Source organism: Adiantum capillus-veneris, chromosome 28 (assembly GCF_014529385.1).
Source record: "Adiantum capillus-veneris isolate H3 chromosome 28, ASM1452938v2, whole genome shotgun sequence".
NCBI lineage: Eukaryota > Viridiplantae > Streptophyta > Polypodiopsida > Polypodiales > Pteridaceae > Adiantum > Adiantum capillus-veneris.
Window position 1 is genome coordinate 110,600,038 of NC_140958.1, and position 21,333 is coordinate 110,621,370.

Below are 21,333 nucleotides of genomic sequence, written 5' to 3' on the forward strand. Positions count from 1 at the left end.
CAAAGAAGAATTAGACAAGGTGAAGGGTACCATTGCCTCTATTCGCACACCAGCAGGATACATGAGGTCTCTGAAGGGAGCTTTCACAAAAGCGAAGAAGGGTGAAAGCGTTCAATTGTATGGGTCGAAGTCCCATGATTGGCACAAGATGCTTCAGGTGATCCTAACACTTGCAACAGAAACTATGTGTGCCATTGAAGATGCATTTCCTCGATCGGTCCTTCTTAGTTAAATTCACCTCTTGGTTCACGAGGTGGAGGAGATCGCTATATGTAGAGTAGTGCACGCCGATGGATGAACGTTCTTCTTAGAGAGGTTTTTAAAGACTCTCAAAGATTTTGTGCGGCTACGGTCTCAACCAAAGGCATGTATGGCCGAAGGGTGGATCGTTCAAGAGGCATTTGTTTGCATATCAGAGTATTTGGCACAAGTTGATCCTTCAATTCCTCGCATGTGGTCAGACGAGGAAGATGCAAGGATGACTTCACACTTGCCAGGTGGAAAGGGGAAACTACTTAACATGGATATGAAGCTATCCCGAGTAGTCAATAACTTTTGTATTCTCAATGCAAAGATTATGACCAAGTGGATGGACTTGTGGACAGTGGCAAAGACAAGGCGTTTGCAAGAGAGGGAAGCATGGAAACAAGCACATGGAGGAAGGAGGGCACCCAGTGCCTAGACACCTTGCATGTTTCCCAGATCTATTAGTGCAGAGTGGATTCATGAGAGAACGACCGAGGTAAAAGCGCACGGAGAAGACAACACCAGCAAAGAATGGGAGTATGCACGAGGCTGCGTACCAAAGGTAGAGTACTCATATACCTAAACCATATTGTAACGCTATTTCTTGAAATTATCTTTAATATGTATTTGATAAATAAATAGATTTTTCTATTTTGTAGTGCCTTTCCTTTAACTCTATGTGGTCAAAGGGTCGTCACTTTCATACGCGCTACATTGACGAGCGTAGAACCACCATGGATTGTGCCATCATGGGCAACTTTGACACAGACGGTGATGAAGCCAGCAGGTACTGCGGAACTATTGAAAGGATACTAAAGGTTAATTTTAGAACCTTTTATACCTTCATCTTTGAGTGCAAGTGGTTTGCAAATGTGTCTAGACGACATGAGAATGGCCTCTACATGGTGGACTCTACTGTGCATTGCACAGAAGAGTCTGACAATTTAGTTTTACCGCGCAATTGTGAGAAGGTGAGTTTATTTGCTTGTAGATTTAGTTATACCAATGTTACTCACTTTGAGCTTCTATTTTATAGGTCATCTATATCCCAGCAATCCACCAATCAAAACTTTGGTTCGTAATTTCAATAACACTTCGAGGAAGAACCATTTTTTCCACTAATGAAGTGAAGACTATCTTCGACCCTCTTCCACCTCCAACTTTGGATGAGGTGGAAAGAGAGGAGAGGGAGGTCGATGAACCAAGTCCAGCGGCAGCAAGTCTTAGCAAGGATGATTGTCATGATGATGAAGATGATGAGATGGAGGATGACGAACTCGTAGATGATGAAGGCAATGCATCCACAAACAATAATTATGTTTCTCTCTTTATTGATTTAGGAGTCATGGGCTTAGAATTGGATGATGCCTCATGTAGAGATCTTTTGGAAGATGATTCATAAACATTTTGTAGTTATGAAGTTTTTTGGTCGTGTAATCCATTCATCTCTCTCTCCCCCCTCTTCCTCTCTTTAGATTTGAGAATATGCTCAATTATGTTAATCAATTGACAGTGATTATTTTAGTTGTAATCAAGTGTAATCTTATATCCCCCCCCTCCTCCTCCCCCCCCCCCCCCCCCCCCCCCCCTCTCTCTCTCTCTCTCTCTCTCTCTCTCTCTCTCTCTCTCAAACAAAAAACACAGCCGTTTTTTGACCTAGTAGACAGCAATTCACTTTTTTGATCATAACTTCTTCATCCGAACTCCAATTTGGGTGATCTATAGCCTCAATCAAAGAGCAAAAAACCCTCTATGCATTGATGTAAAGACATAAATTTCAAAGTTATGGAAGGTGTTTCTGTAACAGCATTTCCAAAGTGATCAGGTTCAAGAAAATTGACTCTCATCTCTTATTTTACATACAATGTCTTCCGGCACTCGCAGGGTTCTTCTTCTTTAACAAGGTCCACAACCATTGTGGAAAATGATCCAAGATCTCCTAAGTGTGGAGATAGCAACACAACCACCCAACCAACGACATCGGAAACCATGATCATCGCATACTTGGTATCATTGCAAGAGACCGTAAACAAACAAGGCGAAGACTTACGAGCACTTGCAATGGAGAATGGCACACTAAGGATACTTGTGGTTGAGAATGAGAATCTCAAGAGGACACTTGAGATGCAAACAACATCTTTGATGCAACTTGAAGAGTAAATCAAGGAATGTAAATGCTCTCTTGTGGACTTGAATGCTTTGAAGAAGCGGATGAGCAAAGTAGAGCATGACCATGTATTGAAAGAGGAGAAATTTGACACCATGAGCCGGGATGTATGCGACATGAAAAATGTATGCACAGACAAGTCTTTGGCTAATGTATGTGGTAGCAATGTGGTTGCTAATTTCTCACTCATGCAAGATATGGCTCAAACAAAGAATGTTGAGAATATGGATGTGGAGGAGTTGAAGAAACGGGAGCGACGTTCCAACAACATTGTTATTCATGGAATTCCCAAAGAGAAGCTAGAGACACCTCCTTCTCTTGCCATTGTTATTGAAGATTTCTTCAAAACCCACTTTGGCATGTCCGGAGTTATGGTCTATGGAGCACATAGAGTGGGGAAGCACGGAGCTCCTCGCTCGGGAGAACGGCCAATTGTATGCACCATGCCGGATGAGACCAAGCAAAAGATTATCCTTGATAATAGTTGGATCTATTTGAGGGATACAAAATGTTTTGTATGTGAAGATCACACTATTAAGCGACAAAATACGCGTTACAAGGCATATGAGGAAAAGAATAAGAAAAACAAGGAGATCTCTCGTGAAGAAAATGTGTCTCATGAAGAAAATGTGCCCAAGGAGGAGGCAAGTCCCTCAAGAAAATAGGGATGCATGACCTATGAGACCGAGTTACAATTGAAAATATGCTTTTGGAATTGTAATGGATACCCATGGAATGCGAGGGGTTGGCATTCATGAACTAACAAGCAAAGCCGATGTTGTACTTCTTGTTGAAACCTGGGAGCATGATACACAAAGGATCAACGGCTTGGAGAATTACAATGTACATTCATTGATGTGGTCAAAGAATCTTAAGCAACGAAGAGGACAAGGACGGGTAGTATGTATGGTTAAGAAAGAAATGGAAGATTTTGTAGAAATTGTGAAAGATGACAAGTACAAACGTTATGTATGGCTGAAAATTATGACACCAAAAAGAACACCTATTTTTGTAGCCGGTTGCTACATTCCTCATCATGATTCTCCCTTTTATGCTTGTATGGATAGAGATCATCCATTTTTTGATTTAGAAGAGGACATTGCTTATTTCAAAGGTGAAGGTGATGTTATTGTATTTGGGGATATGAATGCTCGCACAAAAACATTGCAACATGATACTCAACAATTTGATATGCCATACATTTCAAGGGAGTTGGAGGAAGTCCACTTGTATGATTGTTCTTCAACGGATGAGAAAGAGCCGGATCACTATGGAAAGTTACTTTTACACATGTGTAATAGCACGGGTATGCTCATTGCCAATGGTGCATCTTTGTGGAGTGGAACCAATGGATTTACATGTAGGAGACATAATGAGGATAGTGTGATTGACTATATGCTACTCTCCGAAGCCATCATGTATCGCATAAAGAGTTTTATGTTTGGCCAATGGACCTCGGAATCCGACCATCGCACCTTATGTATTGACCTTTCATGTGGAGAAGCAACTAAGCATGATCATCTCTCAGCCAAAGGAAAGAGAAACTATCACTATGTATGGATTTCAAATGGGCACCAATGTACATTGAAATGGTTGAGCAAAATTCATGGATGAAGAAGCTTCAATATGATGCACCATTGGAAACTAAATGGGAAGCTTTCAAGAAAGTTTTTTGTTCTTGTGCCGAAGAATGCTTTGCTATAAAGCATCTCCATGGTATCAACAAAGATAGATCACGCAAAAGGTGGTTTGATAACGAATGTCAAGATGCTCAAAAGTCCTTGATAAAGCTTGGTGCAACTATGGACAAAGACAACTATCAAAGTCATTTGCATACATAGAAGGCATTGATTCAAAAGAAGAGAAGAAGATGGGAAGTAAAGCAACAACTTTTTCAAGTCCAAGAAAAGACACATGCATGTAGAAGATTTTGGAGAAACTTGAGGGACAAGCAGGTTGAGAATTTTGGTAAGTTGAGTCTTCTGGATATGTACACACATTGTAGGCAATTATATGAGCAAGCAAATGCTAAAAAAATACTTTTATAGTTCACTTTCATGATGCCTTCTTTTTTCACTAGTGAGGATGTATGCGGTGGGCTTAAAAAGCTAGCAACTCGCAAAGCGGGAGATCTTCAAGGTATTAAGCCGGAGATGATCAAATGGACAGGAGATTTTACCGATGAGTGGATGTGTGATATGTTCAACCTTGCACTTCAACATGGTATGCCTTATGATTGGAGTACTAATTGGGTTAAGCCTTTGCATAAAGGAGGGGATGTAAAGAATGTAAACAACTACCGCACTATAATGATTGGGTCTCTTATGCGAAAGTTGTTTCGGTGCATAATGGAGATGAAATTGAGTGATTGGGCTGAAGATAATGACAAGTGTGCAAAGGGACAAGCGGGTTTTCGTCAATGCCATAGCACCATTGATCATCTTGTTACTCTTCATGTTCTCATGGAGGAAAGTCGGTTAAAAGGCAAGCGATTATATTGTTGTTTTGTGGACTTTAAGAAAGCCTTTGATATGATTCCACGTAACAATTTGTGGAGAAGGATGGAAGATAACAATATGACAATCAAGAATCAGTATCTCACTTCTTGTATAGCTTATATTCTTCATAAAATCAAGGGAGCCATTGTTTTTAGTAAGACTGGCTTAACATCTTAATACGATCAAGTCATGTATCCATCTAACTTTTGTAAAACAACATTCTCTACTAAAATTTTCATAAATCACATGAAAGGCATATAAATCATTTGCATTTGAGAGAATCGTTTGTATGCAAACCATAAAAAAGGAATTTATTTAAAATGAACCTTTGCTACATCGTTTCAACTAAATGCATAAAAGATTGTCCTTTAAAAATTTGTCACTACTAGAGATTTTCATACTCATTGAAATGTATTGAAGTTTGTATTGGAATTAGGGTTGCAGAGAAACACACACAGCTTGGAGAAGACGAAGGAAGCTCAAGGCACACAATAGAGAGTGTGTTACTTAGTGTGCAATGGAAAGATAGATAGCCCTAGAGTGATGGGCGTATATACAATGCACGGGCGAAAAAAACCTCCTAAAGAGGGAAAAAATGCCCCGGCGGTCCTAGTGTGTTCACATACATCACTACCACATGTATATGGTAACAAATCCCCCCTGGAGTGATGTGGTGAACGAGAGCTGGCACATGAGTAAAGGGAAGTGCCATGCCCTGAGGACATGATCAGTCCACAAAGGGGAGTAAGCCCAAAGCTTTGCGGAAAGCTTCAAGCTTCTCACGAGACAATGCCTTTGTGAAAAGATCTGCAAGGTTGTCCTGTGTTGGCACATAAGCCAAGCTGATCTCTCCTGTTGAGAGTCTCTCCCCGACATAGTGGTAATGCACCTCAATGTGCTTTGTGCCAGCATGAAAAATTGGGTTCCTCGCAACTGCCAATGCGCTCTGGCTGTCAGTGTAGATAGTGTTGGCAGTGTCCTGTCCAACACCCAAATCAGCCATAAGGCGTCTGAGCCATACACACTCAACCGTAGATGTGAAGACTGCCCTGTACTCAGCCTCACAACTCGAAGTGGCCACAGTAGGTTGCTTCTTGCTCAACCATGATATACATGAACTGCCAAGCATGAAACAAAAACCACTTGTGGACACTCGCGTGTCAAAACAACCTGCCCAATCTGAGTCCGAAAAAGCATGTAAGTCTGGCGGCAATGATCCCCCCTTGGGATAAATCAAGCCAAGATGTAAAGTGCCACTAAGGTAGCGGAAAATTCTCTTGACAACCTGCCAATGCTTAGACCCAGGGCTATGCATAAATCTGCTGCCCTGTGAGACTGCAAACTGAATATCCGGCCTCGTGTTGCATACATAAATGAGGCAGCCAATAGCAGTTTGGTAAAGAGTGACATTAGCAGGATTGCTAGCATCATGTAGACTCAATTTCAAACCTGTTTCCATGGGAGTGGCAATAGGTTTGCAATCCTCAAGTCCAAACTTACATAGCAATGTCTCTATGTAACTTTTCTGACACAAGGCAATACCACCATCACACTGCTTAAACTGTATGCCCAAATAATGATGCAACAGCCCCAAATATTTCATCTTGAAAGTAGCATTCAAATCAGCCTTAAATTCAACAATATGTCTCTCATTTGGTCCAGTGATCAGCAAATCATCGACATAAAGAACCACAATGAGAAGTACATCATCCTCACGCTTTACATACAATGTGCTTTCTGTTGGACTGTTACGAAAGCCTCGTTAATCCAAATGAGTGTCAGTTTTCTCATACCAAGCACGAGGAAATTGCTTCAACCCATACAAAGCCTTCTTACATCTGCACACTTTGTCCTCTTGTCCTTTTATGACAAAACCGCGAGGCTGCGTTACATAAACTTCCTCAAATATGTCACCATTGAAGAAAGCAGTAACAATGTCTGATTGATGTACATCCCAACCAAAATGAGCTGCCAATGCACATAGAAAACGCACAGTAGTCATACGACAAGTGGGAGAAACAGTCGCTTCATAATCTATGCCTTTTTGCTGTGCATAACCCTTTGCAACAAGTCGAGCCTTATGGCGATCGATCTCACCATCCGGCTTGCATTTCAACTTGTAAACCCACTTCGTACCAATGGCCTTTTTGCCAGGAGGCAAATCACATAAAGTCCATGTGTCATTTTCTATAAGTGCATCATATTCTGATTGCATGGCAGCCATCCAATTCTCTGAATTCTGTGCTTCATCAAAAGACAGAGGCTCCTCAACATCATGCAATCTAGACACGGCCAAAGCATAACAATCTGATGCATAAGATGCATGGCGAGAGCCTGAACAAGTACGACTAGACAAAGGTGCATCCAATTTACAGTCACGCAAAGTGTGCACCAGCCATTTTGGCATACCTCTAGCCTGCTCATTTTCAGCCCTTTCCTCATCAAGTACATCATGTACATCTGCATCAGTAATAGGCTGATCTAAAACATTTTGAGAAACCCCCATAGGCTGTACATTTGCCTCATTAGAACTTACATTCGTATTTCCACCACTGAAAAGAGGCAACAAAGTGTCATAAATGTCCTGTGAGCTTACATTACTGTCTCTAGTACATGACAGCAAGGGCTGAACAGAATCTTCCACAAACACTACATCCCGAGAAACCAGAATACGTTTTGTTTGCGGATGATACAACCTGTAACCTTTGCTTTCAGCACTATAACCAACAAAAATACATTTGAAAGCCTTATCATCCAATTTTCTGCGCTGCACTCGTGGCACCAAAGCATATGCCAAACAGCCAAAAACACGCATGTGCAACAATTTCATCACCAAAACTGAGATCATGAATTGTACATCTGTCATCCACAAATTTGACTACAGGTCCAAGTCTAGCAAGTGCGGATACAGACAAGAGATTCTTCTTGATCCTAGGTACATAAAGTGCATCAACAAGTGTGAAAGAACTACCATTTGCAGCAGTAAGCACCAACTCCCTAAACTGGATAAGAGGCATTGTTGGCACAAGTGACTGAATTCCCATGAGGGACAGACTCAAGAGAGGTAAACAATTCACGATGTGAGGTAATGTGCTTTGTAGCATCATTGTCGTAATACCACACATGTGAATCTGCAGCAAAAACTGACAAGCATGCATCATGGACAGCAGGATTGTAAGTGCACTCTGCACTAAAAGCCCATTCTACATCAACATCAGCATTACAATCTCCTTTCACAGAAGACTCAACAATGGCCTCAAGGCACACAATAGAGAGTGTGTTACTTAGTGTGCAATGGAAAGATAGATAGCCCTAGAGTGATGGGCGTATATACAATGCACGGGGGAAAAAAACCTCCTAAAGAGGGAAAAAATGCCCCGGCGGTCCTAGTGTGTTCACACACATCGCTACCACATGTATATGGTAACAGTTTGATCTTGTATGTAGCATAAATTTGTATAGAATTTCTCACTTAAAGCACTCCTTCTCACATATCTCTTGAAGAAGAAAATACCTCTCATCATAATTAAAACGCACAAAAGGTTTTTGCCAAAAGCACATCCTTCCACATGCACATGTCCTTCCATTATACTAAGATTTTCTAGCCCTTCTCCTTAGTTCTTACCAATGCTAGTAGGTCAAGAATAGATGTTGTTCAAATGTAAGATGACCACCTTATTTCGTGTGAGAGTTGTAAATTCAAATTAAATGAACAAAAGCATGGTACTAACTATAAGGAATTACTCATTGTTAATGCTCTTAGTATGTGAAAGTACTATCTCATGGACTCTATTTCTTATCAAAATTGATCAGTAAAGTATTTGCTACCTTTCACCCAACCCCTATTCACATAGGTCGTTCTTTGCCAAGGGAGTCTCGATGTTTCCATTTGCATAGCATCAAATATCTTTGACAAAATTACACATAATATCATATTTGGTGTTCAAATGAAGTGTAAACACATATTTTTAGGTGATCCATATTGCTTTCAGTAGGGATCATTTGTTTCATCAGAGAGTACTTGAGTGTAATTTTGTTATCAATAATTGTGCCTCTAATAGCAAAAGCGGAGGAATCTATGGGGATAGGTACATCTTGGACATTGGTGCTTTTGAATTCTACATTTGGATGAGGTCTGCACAAGCAAAAACATTATTAGAGTTCAATTTGAAGTGCGTGGCATGGAAAAAGAAGAATCAAATCATTTCACTTAACACAAGTACACTTGGGCTTCATTTTCAAAGTCATTAAAAAGATTGCATTTTGTTCAATCTTTTCACCTTTCGACCCCTATTTAGCCTAGTTATAAAAATATTTTTGCAAGTACATTAATATGCATCCTTCAATTAATCGCATTCCAATCACTACTTTTATTTCTTTTGATCTTATGATCATATCATGATGATGTCCAATTTACTTTTGTTTCATATAAAATGATACATACAAAATGGATGCAAGCTAGTGATTACTCATTCTTTTTTTTTTTCACTTTTTGCATTGTAAGTTGTATGTGGCTTTATCTTTTAGTCACTTTTAAGGAATGCATATATCACAATACATGGATCACAAGGTACTTCAACGACACTTTTTGCTTGTGAAGAATAATTTTATTTGTTTAATATACAACATGATGCGCATCACTTTGTGTCTACTTGCATTTTATGCCAACACGTAAAACGAATTTATGGAAAGCCTCAATGATCTCTCAAATACATGCATATTCCTTCTGTGGCTTGGCAAGAGTTATCTATGGATTTCATTACAGACTTTGTTCTTAGTTCATCATAGCATGATATGATGTGGGTTGTTTTTTATAGATAAGCAAAATAGCATATTTCATTGTATGTAAGGAAACATTGATTGCACCAAAAGCTATCAAGCTTTTCATCAAAATTGTGTTTCTTCATCATGGCGTATCTAAAGTGTTTTTTTTTCCGTATAGATTCACGTGTTTGTAATCCCTTTTAGATAGCTTGGTTTATTTTAGACCTCCTTAGGGTTTACACAATTGACCACCAAGAGAATTGGAATAAGCATTTACTATTATTACAATTGTCTTATCACAACGAAACACCTTTTATAATACTCAAAACACCAAAAGTTGCACACACAAATGTTGAATATAAAAATTCTTCAAATTGATAGGATAGCTAGAGACCATAGTCAAATCCTTTCTGAAGTGACTTGGTCTATTCCAAGGTAACAAGCTACAATACGCTAAATAGATTTAACAAAAAAATGTACATCAAGGACTCGTAAAAAACAACATGAAAGCTTAAAATGGAGAAAAGGAGTTTCAAAGATTATATGGACCTTTCAAAATCTTTCAAGAGATTAATGGTAGTGGTAAAACTTCTATGCTAGAATTGTCTCCTCAATGATATAGACATGTTTCTTCCCACATAAGTTTTCTATGCCCAATCTAAAGGCAATCTTTTCATTGCACAGTGATTGGAAATCCCTCTCCTAATAAATGAAGTAGAAAAATTTTAGCAATGTAGGAAGTTTGGATCATCATATGATTACCACCCGTACTAGTGAACCACGTCACAGATACTCGGCAAGTATAGTAACCATTCAATTGAGAGGAAGCTCCATGGGTTCAAACATTACATCACTATCCCTCTCCCATATCTACCTATAATGTTGTTACACATTTTAAATAGCACACATACCGTCAAGTGAAACATATGCGTAATGCTTACATAGAGCATTAATCACAGCTACACATTTGTGCACACCATTGATTGTGGCAATACATGTCTGTAGAACGCAGACCGAGGCAACAAATATTTAACTTTCAAGCTCCCTAGCGTTTTCATTATATATGATGCAGAGAGCCAATAAAGACAGCAAGATCTCCATCAAGATGGAACATCCAAGGATAGTTGCTTTCAAACTTAAGGGTATGTCATGAAAATAGAAATTAAATAATGATGTGTTGTATTTGACCACATCAAGTACTTTGTTGGTAAGAAGAACGATCCAATGTGCGATTGGATGAGCTTAGTACATGCAGATTTTGAGGTTCATTCACTTCAAGCGATGTCAACTTGAGTATTCCGTTGATGAAAAATATGATAACGTCCAATTGATGTTAATCCGACAAAAGTAGATGTGAACTACTATACTAGGATTATTCACCTCGGGTGACGGCAGCTTTGTAAAATAACGAACTCTATTGAACTCTTAGTTCAAAGAAAACCTCTTTTAAACAATGCACACTTCATTTTTCAACAAAGCATATACTATTTTTACCAAAAGTGAAATGCACCTCTTATTTTTAAGCTCACTTTGAGTTCAAATAATAGTAGGAAAAACATGCACTAAAAGGCAGCTCACTCATGCATGGGAGCATATTGGACCCAATTTGAGTATATTGTCTTCTTTGCACTTCTCTGTACACTCATCTGTCGCCTCTATGCACATTTTTGTGTCTCCTTATCGCTGCACACAACAGCATCCTCCTCCCGCCTCCCCTTCACCTTCCCCATACTCCTGGTGCTGATAGTTTGAATTTGGAGGTGGTGCTACTTTCATGATGAATTGCTAGAGTAGCTAGATCGGGATTATTTTGAGAAGAACAATCAACTGGCACTCCAATACTGCTGAGACCGATCGGTCACTTGAACAGGAGGTAGAAACACTGCAGCAACACCAGAACTGAACACAAAACAAGCAGGACTATAAAGTACTGCTTACTCGAGCGGTGGGTTGAGTTTCCCCTCACACAACCATTGGCATACAATCGGGCGCCCACTCACATAATCAGAGCCGATGTATTTACTTTGGACATTCATGGGGGTATTTCTGTACTAAATTGGCCAACAATGAGCCCACTCACATAATCTGTTTACTAGTGCCGATGCACCCTCCACTGCTATTTACAACTGAGGCTTGCAGTAGCAACTTGGTATTATTAACCCACTTGGGGTCTCCAATAAAAAGCAATAGAGCAGGGCTGGCTCCCACATCACCGGGCCGAACTTCGGTGCCATATCATCAGGTTCGTACACAGGCCTGCCACATCAGCAGAGCCTTGAACTGCCTCAACTGGCAAGTCAAAACACCGCTCGCCCATACAGCTCAAGGGAGTTGTGAATAACCCTGTGAGAGGAACCAAGATGCACCAATCAACCACAAGAAGCCACTTTGATGGGAGCAAGCAAGGCAACAAGAGTACAAGACCCAATCCAAGCCTTAAAGCTGGCAAGAAGTATGAAGAAGCTGTTGGACCCAAAGAAAATGAAGGGGACAGCAGAAGGTCAACACGCAGCGACCTGAAGCCTGTGCACACATGCCCGCAACATGAAAAGAATCCATACCACACCACCGACAGATGATCAAGGGATAGGATTTCATCACAACATGAACTACAACTAGAGCTAGTAGGCCTTCACTAGTGACCTGAATACACCACCGAAAGCCGCATCCAAAGGAAAAACTGACGCAGGCATACACAAAGGTCCCCCACTCTCCAACAAATATTGTGGAAATCCTCATAAACTATAACATCAGCTGCCATGTGAAAGAGATCCTCCTCCATTCGAGTTTCAAAACCAAAAAAACCCTGGCGGTAAAAATGCGCCACAGGTATCTAATTTTCTAATGCACCCTCAATATCCGGTCTCTAATTGAAGAATCCAGTGACAAATTCCTGATTCCTGGGGCATTGATGCCAAAGACTTGATTCTGTTAATACCAATTTTGTATATATTAACCTCAAACCAGCTTTCTGGGAAAATAGCAGCACCTATGAGTTGGATTTCAAAATGGAAACTTTAAAAATAAAAGGAACCAAAGCATTGAGAACTTTGTCAGGCAAAAAAAAAAAGGAATCAGACTCAGAGAAGATCTTTGCCCTTGATTTCAAAATAGCTGATTTTCATATTTCTTGTAGAAGTACAATGTTGCAAGCTCTCATGCAACCCTTCTGGGTAACTGCATGTGGTGATGTTACAAGGCAACCCTACACTATGGCAAGCTAGCAACCTAAGGGACAGTAATGATCAGGAAATGTACAAAATAAATGCCTACTCCTCAAGAGGTTTACTCAAGAGGAGGGCTCCTACAAGTGTGTCATCGATGATAGAAGTACAGTAATGGGATTTCAAGTTAGAGCCTTTGAATGGCCAAAATCAAGAAAGGCGAACTCCATGAAGGAAAATAGGATCTGAGGCACTGTTGCTGGAAATGGACTTGCCCTAAACTTCTAGCAGCAAAGCTGAAAAAGAAAGGTTGTGAGCATCTGGAGGACATGTAATTAGAAGCGTTCTTTGGGGGGAGAGGGGGGTTGGGGAGAGTGGTGCCAAAAAGATCTCAATTGAGGAGCCATATACCTGAACTGCAGTCATCTTGCTCACCTGTCACTGAATCGTTTCCCGTCCTTTGGAGGGTTATAATTCGTATTCAAAGTTCAATCCCAACATTCAGGATTCCAAACTTGCCATCCCTCCTCAATTCCTGCACATGCAGTCGCCACCCACCAAAAAGACGTTAAATTTCTATTGGCATTAATCTTAAAAAGGATCACAGATCTAACATCAGGAAATCGAGCTCGGTAGTTGTGTCGCATCTGCACCAAAACCATCAGCTTCTTGCCAAAATTTTGGAACTCCACATTGCTCCAGAAATTTCTCTCTACCGATCTCACCTCTGAGCTCAATGCCATGGCCATTAGAAAACCACTAAACAACCAACAATCTAAACGATCAACTGATAGGATATGAAACCAGCTTAACACCTTTCTCCTTCGCTGACTTCAACACAGATTCGACATTCCCTGTTTTCCTGCTAACTTCCAGGAGTCCATGCCAAAGTGAGGTGGAATGAGGGTGCACCAAAAGTGCTAGCCAGTAAAAGTCTTGATGCAGGCTATCCACTTCAAGCATTTTCAGAAAACCTCCTGCCTCTACCCATCTAGGCTCAGGTGCTGCTGGTGACGTCTTGCAGAGAGAATCAATTAACAAAGAAGTACACCAAAACAAGGTGGCTAGTCCTTGTTTTGAATCAAACCCAGATGCTTTGTTCTGCACTGCCCTGCAAATAGAACTAGCAAGTCTCACATTACTCGGTAGAATCTCCAACAACTTCTCTGCAATTTCCAGAAGTTCTGTCCAAGCCAGTGTCTCACTGGGGAGTAAGGTTGGCCCATGAATACTCTCTAATATGGAGTTTAAGAAGGAAGAATCTGTTGGCAAGGGGCATAGTAGAGAACCAACAAATTGGCTCAACCGTCGACTTTGAATGGTGTCACAAAAATCCCTTGATAGAGGGTGCACTGCACCTACTAACTGAGACTCAACAATGCACCTATCAACCAAACCCAGCATCTTATTCAAATGCTCAGTTGGAGACGAAATAATTGAGTTATCTAGACCCTTGTAAGTAAAGACTGCAATCTCTTTTAGGCAGTGTCGCACACTATCTGCATCTACTGCCACATTAAGACCATTCTGCAAAGCAGTCCTAGCAGCTTTATAATCCTTGCTCAATGTCTCAAGGAAAGCAAGGTTCACATATGCAAAAACTGCATCCTGGAATGAAAACCGCTGACTGGAGAACCCCGAACCCTTCATGAGCTGTCTTTTAACAATCAATGGTAGAAGCTGAAAAGCACTCCGAAAAGAGGTATCTGAGACATCCACTGACATTGGAGATCCTTGCTGTTGAGGCTGTTCAGAATCCTTTGAGCCGGTGCCAACATTCCCACAAACAAACCTGAAACTGTCAGAATCACAGATTTCTTTGGCACACCTGGCCAGTAACCCTTTTACAAAATCAGGCCCCTTGGGCTCATAAGCACATTCAATGTACTGATTCCACAGGCGCATCTTTCCAGTTCGGTCTAATGGCCAGCGAATAAGTGCCTCTTCGAAGATCTCCAAGCTTGCCATTTTACCACGGTGATGTTCTTCGTGGCGAGCTCGCAACAGCGTTAATTCAACCGAAGGAGAGAACATTCTGAAATACTTCTCAGCTAAAGTCAAAGAGCTATCTAATCCCTCACAAACTGCCACACATTGCACAAAGTTGGCAGCAAATACCTCTTTTGCAAGTTGTAGATTCGTATCTTCAGGCTCATGGACATCAAGTTTCATACAACCTTTACCTTGAGATGCTGCTATTCGCATCAGTTTGACAGCCTGACTAGTACAGGAAGACATATTGATAATACCAGACCAAATATTCTCGAAGAATAATTCTTGTTTACATCCTAAAGACTCAACTACCCTATCTGGCAGCTCGCGTTGTAATATCACATATGCACAGCATATCCACAGGATACATAGATCAGGCCCTGACAAACAATCAACCAAAGTCAAACTACTGCTAGCCTCATGCCTTCCACAACCCTGCCCTTCTTCAGAAGCCAATAGAGTAAAATTAGTGATCCAATTGGTAGCTTCTTCACTCAAGTCAGAGGTACACAAGCAGTTCAGTCTTCGTAGAGCCAAGTCCAGAAGCAGAGAGCTTTTGCCTTCTGAAGCATGGCATTGAAGGTCAACCCTGCTGCCTAAGGTGATGATGGCTGATTCATAAGCCTCTAGCCTGTCCTTCAACTGCCATCTGGTGTCGATAAACATCATCCAGAGCTCATAGGATCCATCATTATGCTGCACCTGTAAAACCAAAGTAACTACACAGTAATTGCTACACAACACAATAATATAACACTACTACCTTCAAATGGTACATTCACAATGCAATTCATCTTAAGGTGCTAACTTTGTTGAGCAGAATAATTTTTGCATGGCAAGCAACAAAACTATTAACAGCTCCTAACATAGTCAGTTGCACACCGGTAGCAACCGGCCGTTACACACTATCTTCAGGACATGTCACAAGAGAGAGCCAGAGGCACATGCCACACAACACAAAACACACAAACCAAAAGATCAAGCTTAGAATATCTTAGTATTGCTAATATCTTCAAGCTGGAGGATTTTAAAAGACATTATATATCAACCAACAAGATCAAGCTACACACGATTAAATTTTTAAAACGCTACACAGAGTGCTGACATGATATGATGGTGCTGTACATTTCAGCTTCTATGCAAAAATTGAAGACTCTTAGCTTCTCCATGCAAAAGCACCAAGGCCAAAAAAAAAATTGAAGATCTGTTAGCCACCAGTGATTACAGAAAATATGTACTTACCGCACTCAAAAACAAGTCATCTTTGCTGGAGCCTTGTTCCCATTTGTAAAACAGATGCAAATAAACCACCCACAAAGCTACAGAGCCAGGATTCGCCTCCAAACCTCTTGAAAGCACGTACAGCACCTGAGTTAAAGACCAACTCAATCCCCATATCAACATTAGCACCAAGCATCCAAAATGACACAAATGCCTGTGTGATATTTACAGAATCAAGGGACTAGGCAGGAAAAACAAGCTGAGGTGGCACCAGAAAAGCTAAATCTGCCAATGGCAGCCCAACTTTGATAATACTGATCATCCATGCTCTGTGGCCTTCTAAACACCTTCATCAAGAGACCTACGTGGTCCTAAAAGTGTACATACCCTCGCAAAAATATGGCAGAAAAACATGGAAAAAAGGCTGTAGCCAAAAGTACAATAGCTAAAATGAAGATGAATGCCACCAATTGCTGATTATCCTGATCCCAGGGAAGTTTGCTGAGATGGCTTCAGACGAAGTTTCAGTTCTGACAATCAACTACAACTCAAAAGTGGCAAAGTATGCAGGAATGTGGCCGTGTATGAGATTCACTTACACTTTTCCGAAGCTCCGACTTCTGGACTTTCATGTCATAATGACAAAGCTCCAAAGCTGCTTCAAGCAGAGACTCTGCATCTCCCAAAGTGCCAAAATCACGCCCCTACGAAAGCAGATTAAGGTTTTGACCAGCAATGCACAAAAACTGTCAAGAATCCCATCAATCTTTGCATGAAGTATCCATTATGGCATTTTAAGTACAAAATTAGAATAGTTCCAGCTAAACTTACTCCACGGCATGCATTAAGACAAGAAGTCACCTCATCCTGGATCCACATGGTATCTTCTATGCGTAATTGTCTAGAGGCTATAGAGCCATCATTGAGGGTTGGTAACTTCAATGATGAGTCAAATAAGTATGGCAGGTCCATGGAAGCCTCTGTATGGAGTGCCAAGAAAGGCACTCCAGACTCGAACTGCCTCTTCGAGATAATGCCAGGAAGGGGAGACTTTAAACTCTGTATCCTTAAATGTGGCCCTATGGAATACATGGGAACCTTCATAGTCTGCCCATTCCATCTCCAAGAAGTTTGCAGGGGAGCTGAACATAATGTATTTTCGTCATCATCTCTGTCACCATCTCTGTACTTTAAATAATCTGTAGGATTGACATCCTCTTTCACTGTTGTCCCTGTAGCTTCTGGGAGCTTTGAAACCTCCACAACCTGATACAATTGTTTCTGGCTAGAAGACAGCAGGTAATCCCTCTTATGCTGCCATATACATTCATCATTGTTGCATTTTCCACGGTGTTCAAACATGCAAAGTATCCGATGCGGATCAAGACGATGAGATCCACTGAACGGGTTAGGGGATGAGGCATCCATAGATTGCAGGACACCTCTATGAAAACGGAACGCAGCAAGAGGACTTTCAAAATTCACTGGCACAGAGTGAGTAGTCTCATCTGCTTTGTCTGGGACAATTAGTTGCTTCCAGATGTTTGAAGAATGTGAATCAGGCACATGGCTGAACAAAAGGTTGAGACCTGCTGTTGTCAGCAAATTAACTGGGCCTGTACATTGTTCTAATTTGAGGTCTTCATGTGACATTTCAAACAGCCTTTTCTGCATAATGACTGTATCTGACTCTGTTTCAGCATTCCCTACAGGCATTTGCCATGCTTTGCCAGGACCAACCACAGGCAGTTCATGATTATCAGGAAAATTCATCATGAGCTTCCCATCATGGGTCACAATATCCTTACTATTCTCCTGCTCCATTCCTACGTCCTTTGATAATGAGAGCTCGTTGAGGCTGTCAGCACTGGACATGTGAGCCTCAAGGGGGCCAGAATCCTGGTAAGGTGTTCTTTCCGTGATCAGCATGGACAAGCCATTAACATAGAAAGTATAAATATCAGATAATAAAGTCCACACCTGTCTGCTGAAAGAACTATCTGCCACAGTAAGAATAGTTGAAATGTGTTTTCTGGTTCGATCGATTTCCTCAACTGTAACAGGCTCTTTGGACACATTAGCTTTGCAGTTAGTGTAGGGTATTAAATAAGAGCAAACCCACTTACATTGTTTAACGTTGAAAACTGTAAAAAACACAGTTATCTAGCAAAGGTGGTTCACTCACCAGCACCCTGCTGCAGCTGCTCTTCTAACAACCCACTGGTCTTTCCCAGATGAGCCACGGATTCAGGTTCACTGTTCCATTGAGGACACTTCAGGCTAGAGACCTCATTCATTACAGTTGAGGGAACTTTCAAAGTTGCAGCAGAAGACTCCTTAACATTGTCATTCCTTTCAATCAAACTAACTTGTTGGAAAGTCCTTGAGGAGCTGCTTTGTCTCATGTTGGCATCCTGTTCCTTTAAGATGTTGATTTTCTCACCCAACATACTAGTCCAACTTCCATCCCTCCACAAATCTGTTGCAAAACTTGCAGAGCTGAAACCATGAGAGTCATTCTCAATGCTGCCATTTACTGCAACTGTGAGACCAATACTGGGCAGTCTTCCCTCGCTTGATGTTTGGGAGTTTTTTGCACCAATCTTACACTGAGAAACAGAAGCTGGAATCGAATCACCAGCAGGGGGACCATGGTCTGCTGAAGAAACTGTTGAAATTTGTTGTGGAGAATAAGGTTTAATTCCTGGAACCTTAGAAACATTGTCATGCAAATACATACTGGGCTTAGTGGATAGACCTTCCATGGACTCCCTTGCTGGGGATTTTAACACCACTGCCTCTTCAAGGCCATTAACATTTGCACTACACTGTTGAGCTTCTGCAATAAAGCATCCACCTGATGGTACTCTTGATGAAGTTCTAGCTTGATTAAAGACACTTACAAAATCAGAATGAGAACCCTCATTATCTTGGTCTGATTCTACAATTGCCTTTGCTCTGTTTCTCTTATCTCTAGCCCACATGGATGTCTCAAAGCTGAAAGCATCCCTTCCAGAACATTCTGGCACACTGAGAGAAATCATAGCCCCTTCACTATGATGGGGTGTCAACGAAGATCTGTTTGAATACAATCGCAATTGGGCAGCTTTGACGCTAGCACAAAGCATCTCTCTTTTCTGAAAAAGCATCTCACATCGTACATTGGCTGCATGCAGTGCTTCCTGTGCATCACGATACTGCTTCCTTGCAAAATGTTCTCGAACTTCACATCTACGCCGATTTTGTTGGGCCTCCTCAAGCTCCTTGTCAACTACATCCTCCTCTTCTTGCATCTTCCACAATGAGTCTTTCAAGTACTCAAGCCTTTGGTTAGAAACACCCTGTAATAGCTGCACTTGTGAATTGCTGCAATCCCAAATTGGTAGGCTGGATAGGCTGGAACAAGTAGAGCTGGTTCCAAACAAAGTCCTTTGAAGCATATTTTGCTCCCTGGATATAACACCAAAGTTCTCTTGTTGCTCTGCCATGGCCCTTGATGGGGAGAAATGTGAAGAAAGAGCGGTGTCTGTGCTTGTACCCAGATGCTTCAACCTATCAGCATTCTGAGCAATAACATCTAGCTGTAAAGTGGCGTCAGAAACTTCATTGCCAAGCAAGTCTTCAGTACCAGGCTTTTGCAAGATAACAGCAGCTCCAGGCACATGATTATTGTGATTATCCGCGATAACCTCAGGTATTTGACAATTATAATGTGCAAAAACCTTGCCGCCAGAAACCTTCTGCATAGAAATTGTTTGAACATCTTTGTCTTGCGGCGACTTTGTCATAGCCAAAGCCATTGGCATTCCCTGCAATTAAATGATTGTGTTACAAACTAGCTTTGAGAATTGAAAATTACAGTTATTCAGCACCAAACCTGTACAGGCATTAGAGGCTCTTTGCTTTGTGATGATTGGATGCCACCAGAAACCTTCATGGAAGCCACATTATTTCCATCTGAAAAGGAGCCTACAAATTGATAATCTTGTTCTCCTTTGGATCCGGTCAGTATCAAATTTGATTCCGGTATGAAAAATTGTCCCTTTGTCTTCACCCTCTTGACACTCTCACTCTTCAAATCAGATTCCTGTCTTTTCCGTTTTGGCGTAAAGCTTGCTTTGTTACCAGGCATGTCAAAGTCTTTTGCAGCTATACTGGGAAGATGACATTTCTCAGAGGCAAAATCTGTAATCTCACTTAGAACCTGCTCACCATTGTTGTCTATAAACAGAGCACTTGAGTTCACTGTAACAAATTCAGTTGCTGGAGCAGCTGGCAAAATGTCTATTGAGGTCACCATTTCGGCAACCCCATCGGACAGGGAGTTTGCTCGTTCAAAATCTGCCCCTTGTGTAACAAGCCTTTTAATCTTGACAGATAATCCATTACTATTATTGAAAGCTTCATTTGTCTCTGTCTCAGACATGACAGGAACATCGTCTATGCAGACCTCCACTACCCCAGCCTGACTTTCAGATTTTTCAATTGGAAGCGAACGAGCATCTGGTGCTTCAAGTGTATCAATCAGCCAACTGCTTGCAGCAGCATTGTTTGAGAACTCCTTTGATCCCCTTTGTTTTCGACGTTTAAGCTCGCTTTCCTTTGCTGCAATTTGCTGCCTTAAGCTTTCTAAATCTACCGCTACCATTCGTGAACTGCCAGCTGTTGTAGGCACTCCTGTCTTCAAGTTAAGCTGTCGAGGGACCTCCACAGCAGTAGACTTAGATGGCTTAGAAACTGGAGGACTTCCTTTTGCCCGCTCAATAGCAGCAATCTGCTTCTTAACACTGTCAATTTTGGAAATCAAACCACTGGTTGTCTGGCTCACCAAGCCCGTGCGAGGATTTGCTAAGTTACCTGATGTTTGTGACTCACTACCGATCAACTTCTTACTGTCAACCCTGTCCTTGGCCACTTGGCCATCTTGCTCTCCATCACTATCACTGTCATCATCAGAGAACTTTATGACCAGTGAGTTATGCCTATCTCCAGTAAAACTTGAGAGATGGGTTGAGCTAGCCATGGCAGGTATGTTTAAGCTAGCTAAAAAAGCTTCTGCTTCTTTGCGTAATCCACCTGGTGGCAGTGGAGCAGCAGGTATTCTTGATGTCAAGGAACCGGTAGCACTCCTGAAGGGTCGGGGACCATTACTCGCTCCTGACATCCGCTGGTTGAATTTAGGTAGCTCACTTTTTGCAGTTGAGTCTACTCCAACAGCAGCTTGTGCTGTTCCTGTATAGAGAACTTCCCATAAATAAAAATCAAATCAAGCTGGAAAAAT

At 41.3% G+C, this 21,333-nt stretch overlaps 1 protein-coding gene across 4 annotated transcripts in view; it reads right to left on the reverse strand.

The window, feature by feature from the left end:
* Window positions 1-13,444: 13,444 nt before the first annotated feature.
* The window catches only part of LOC147421094 (zinc finger C3H1 domain protein), an 84,648-nt gene continuing 76,759 nt past the window's right edge, over window positions 13,445-21,333 (reverse strand). For 2 of the 4 annotated variants that reach the window (XM_086503959.1, XM_086503956.1), the window contains exons 3-9: window positions 19,930-21,284; window positions 18,238-19,861; window positions 18,033-18,118; window positions 16,914-17,951; window positions 16,652-16,756; window positions 16,074-16,199; window positions 13,445-15,533 (exon numbers count right to left, since the gene is read on the reverse strand). In XM_086503959.1, coding sequence (XP_086360085.1) covers window positions 13,623-15,533; window positions 16,074-16,199; window positions 16,652-16,756; window positions 16,914-17,951; window positions 18,033-18,118; window positions 18,238-19,861; window positions 19,930-21,284 — 6,245 coding nt within the window. In that variant the 3' untranslated portion in view covers window positions 13,445-13,622. The remainder of the gene's footprint in view (window positions 15,534-16,073; window positions 16,200-16,651; window positions 16,757-16,913; window positions 17,952-18,032; window positions 18,119-18,237; window positions 19,862-19,929; window positions 21,285-21,333) is intronic. The other 2 variants (XM_086503957.1, XM_086503958.1) reach the window with 2 other exon arrangements.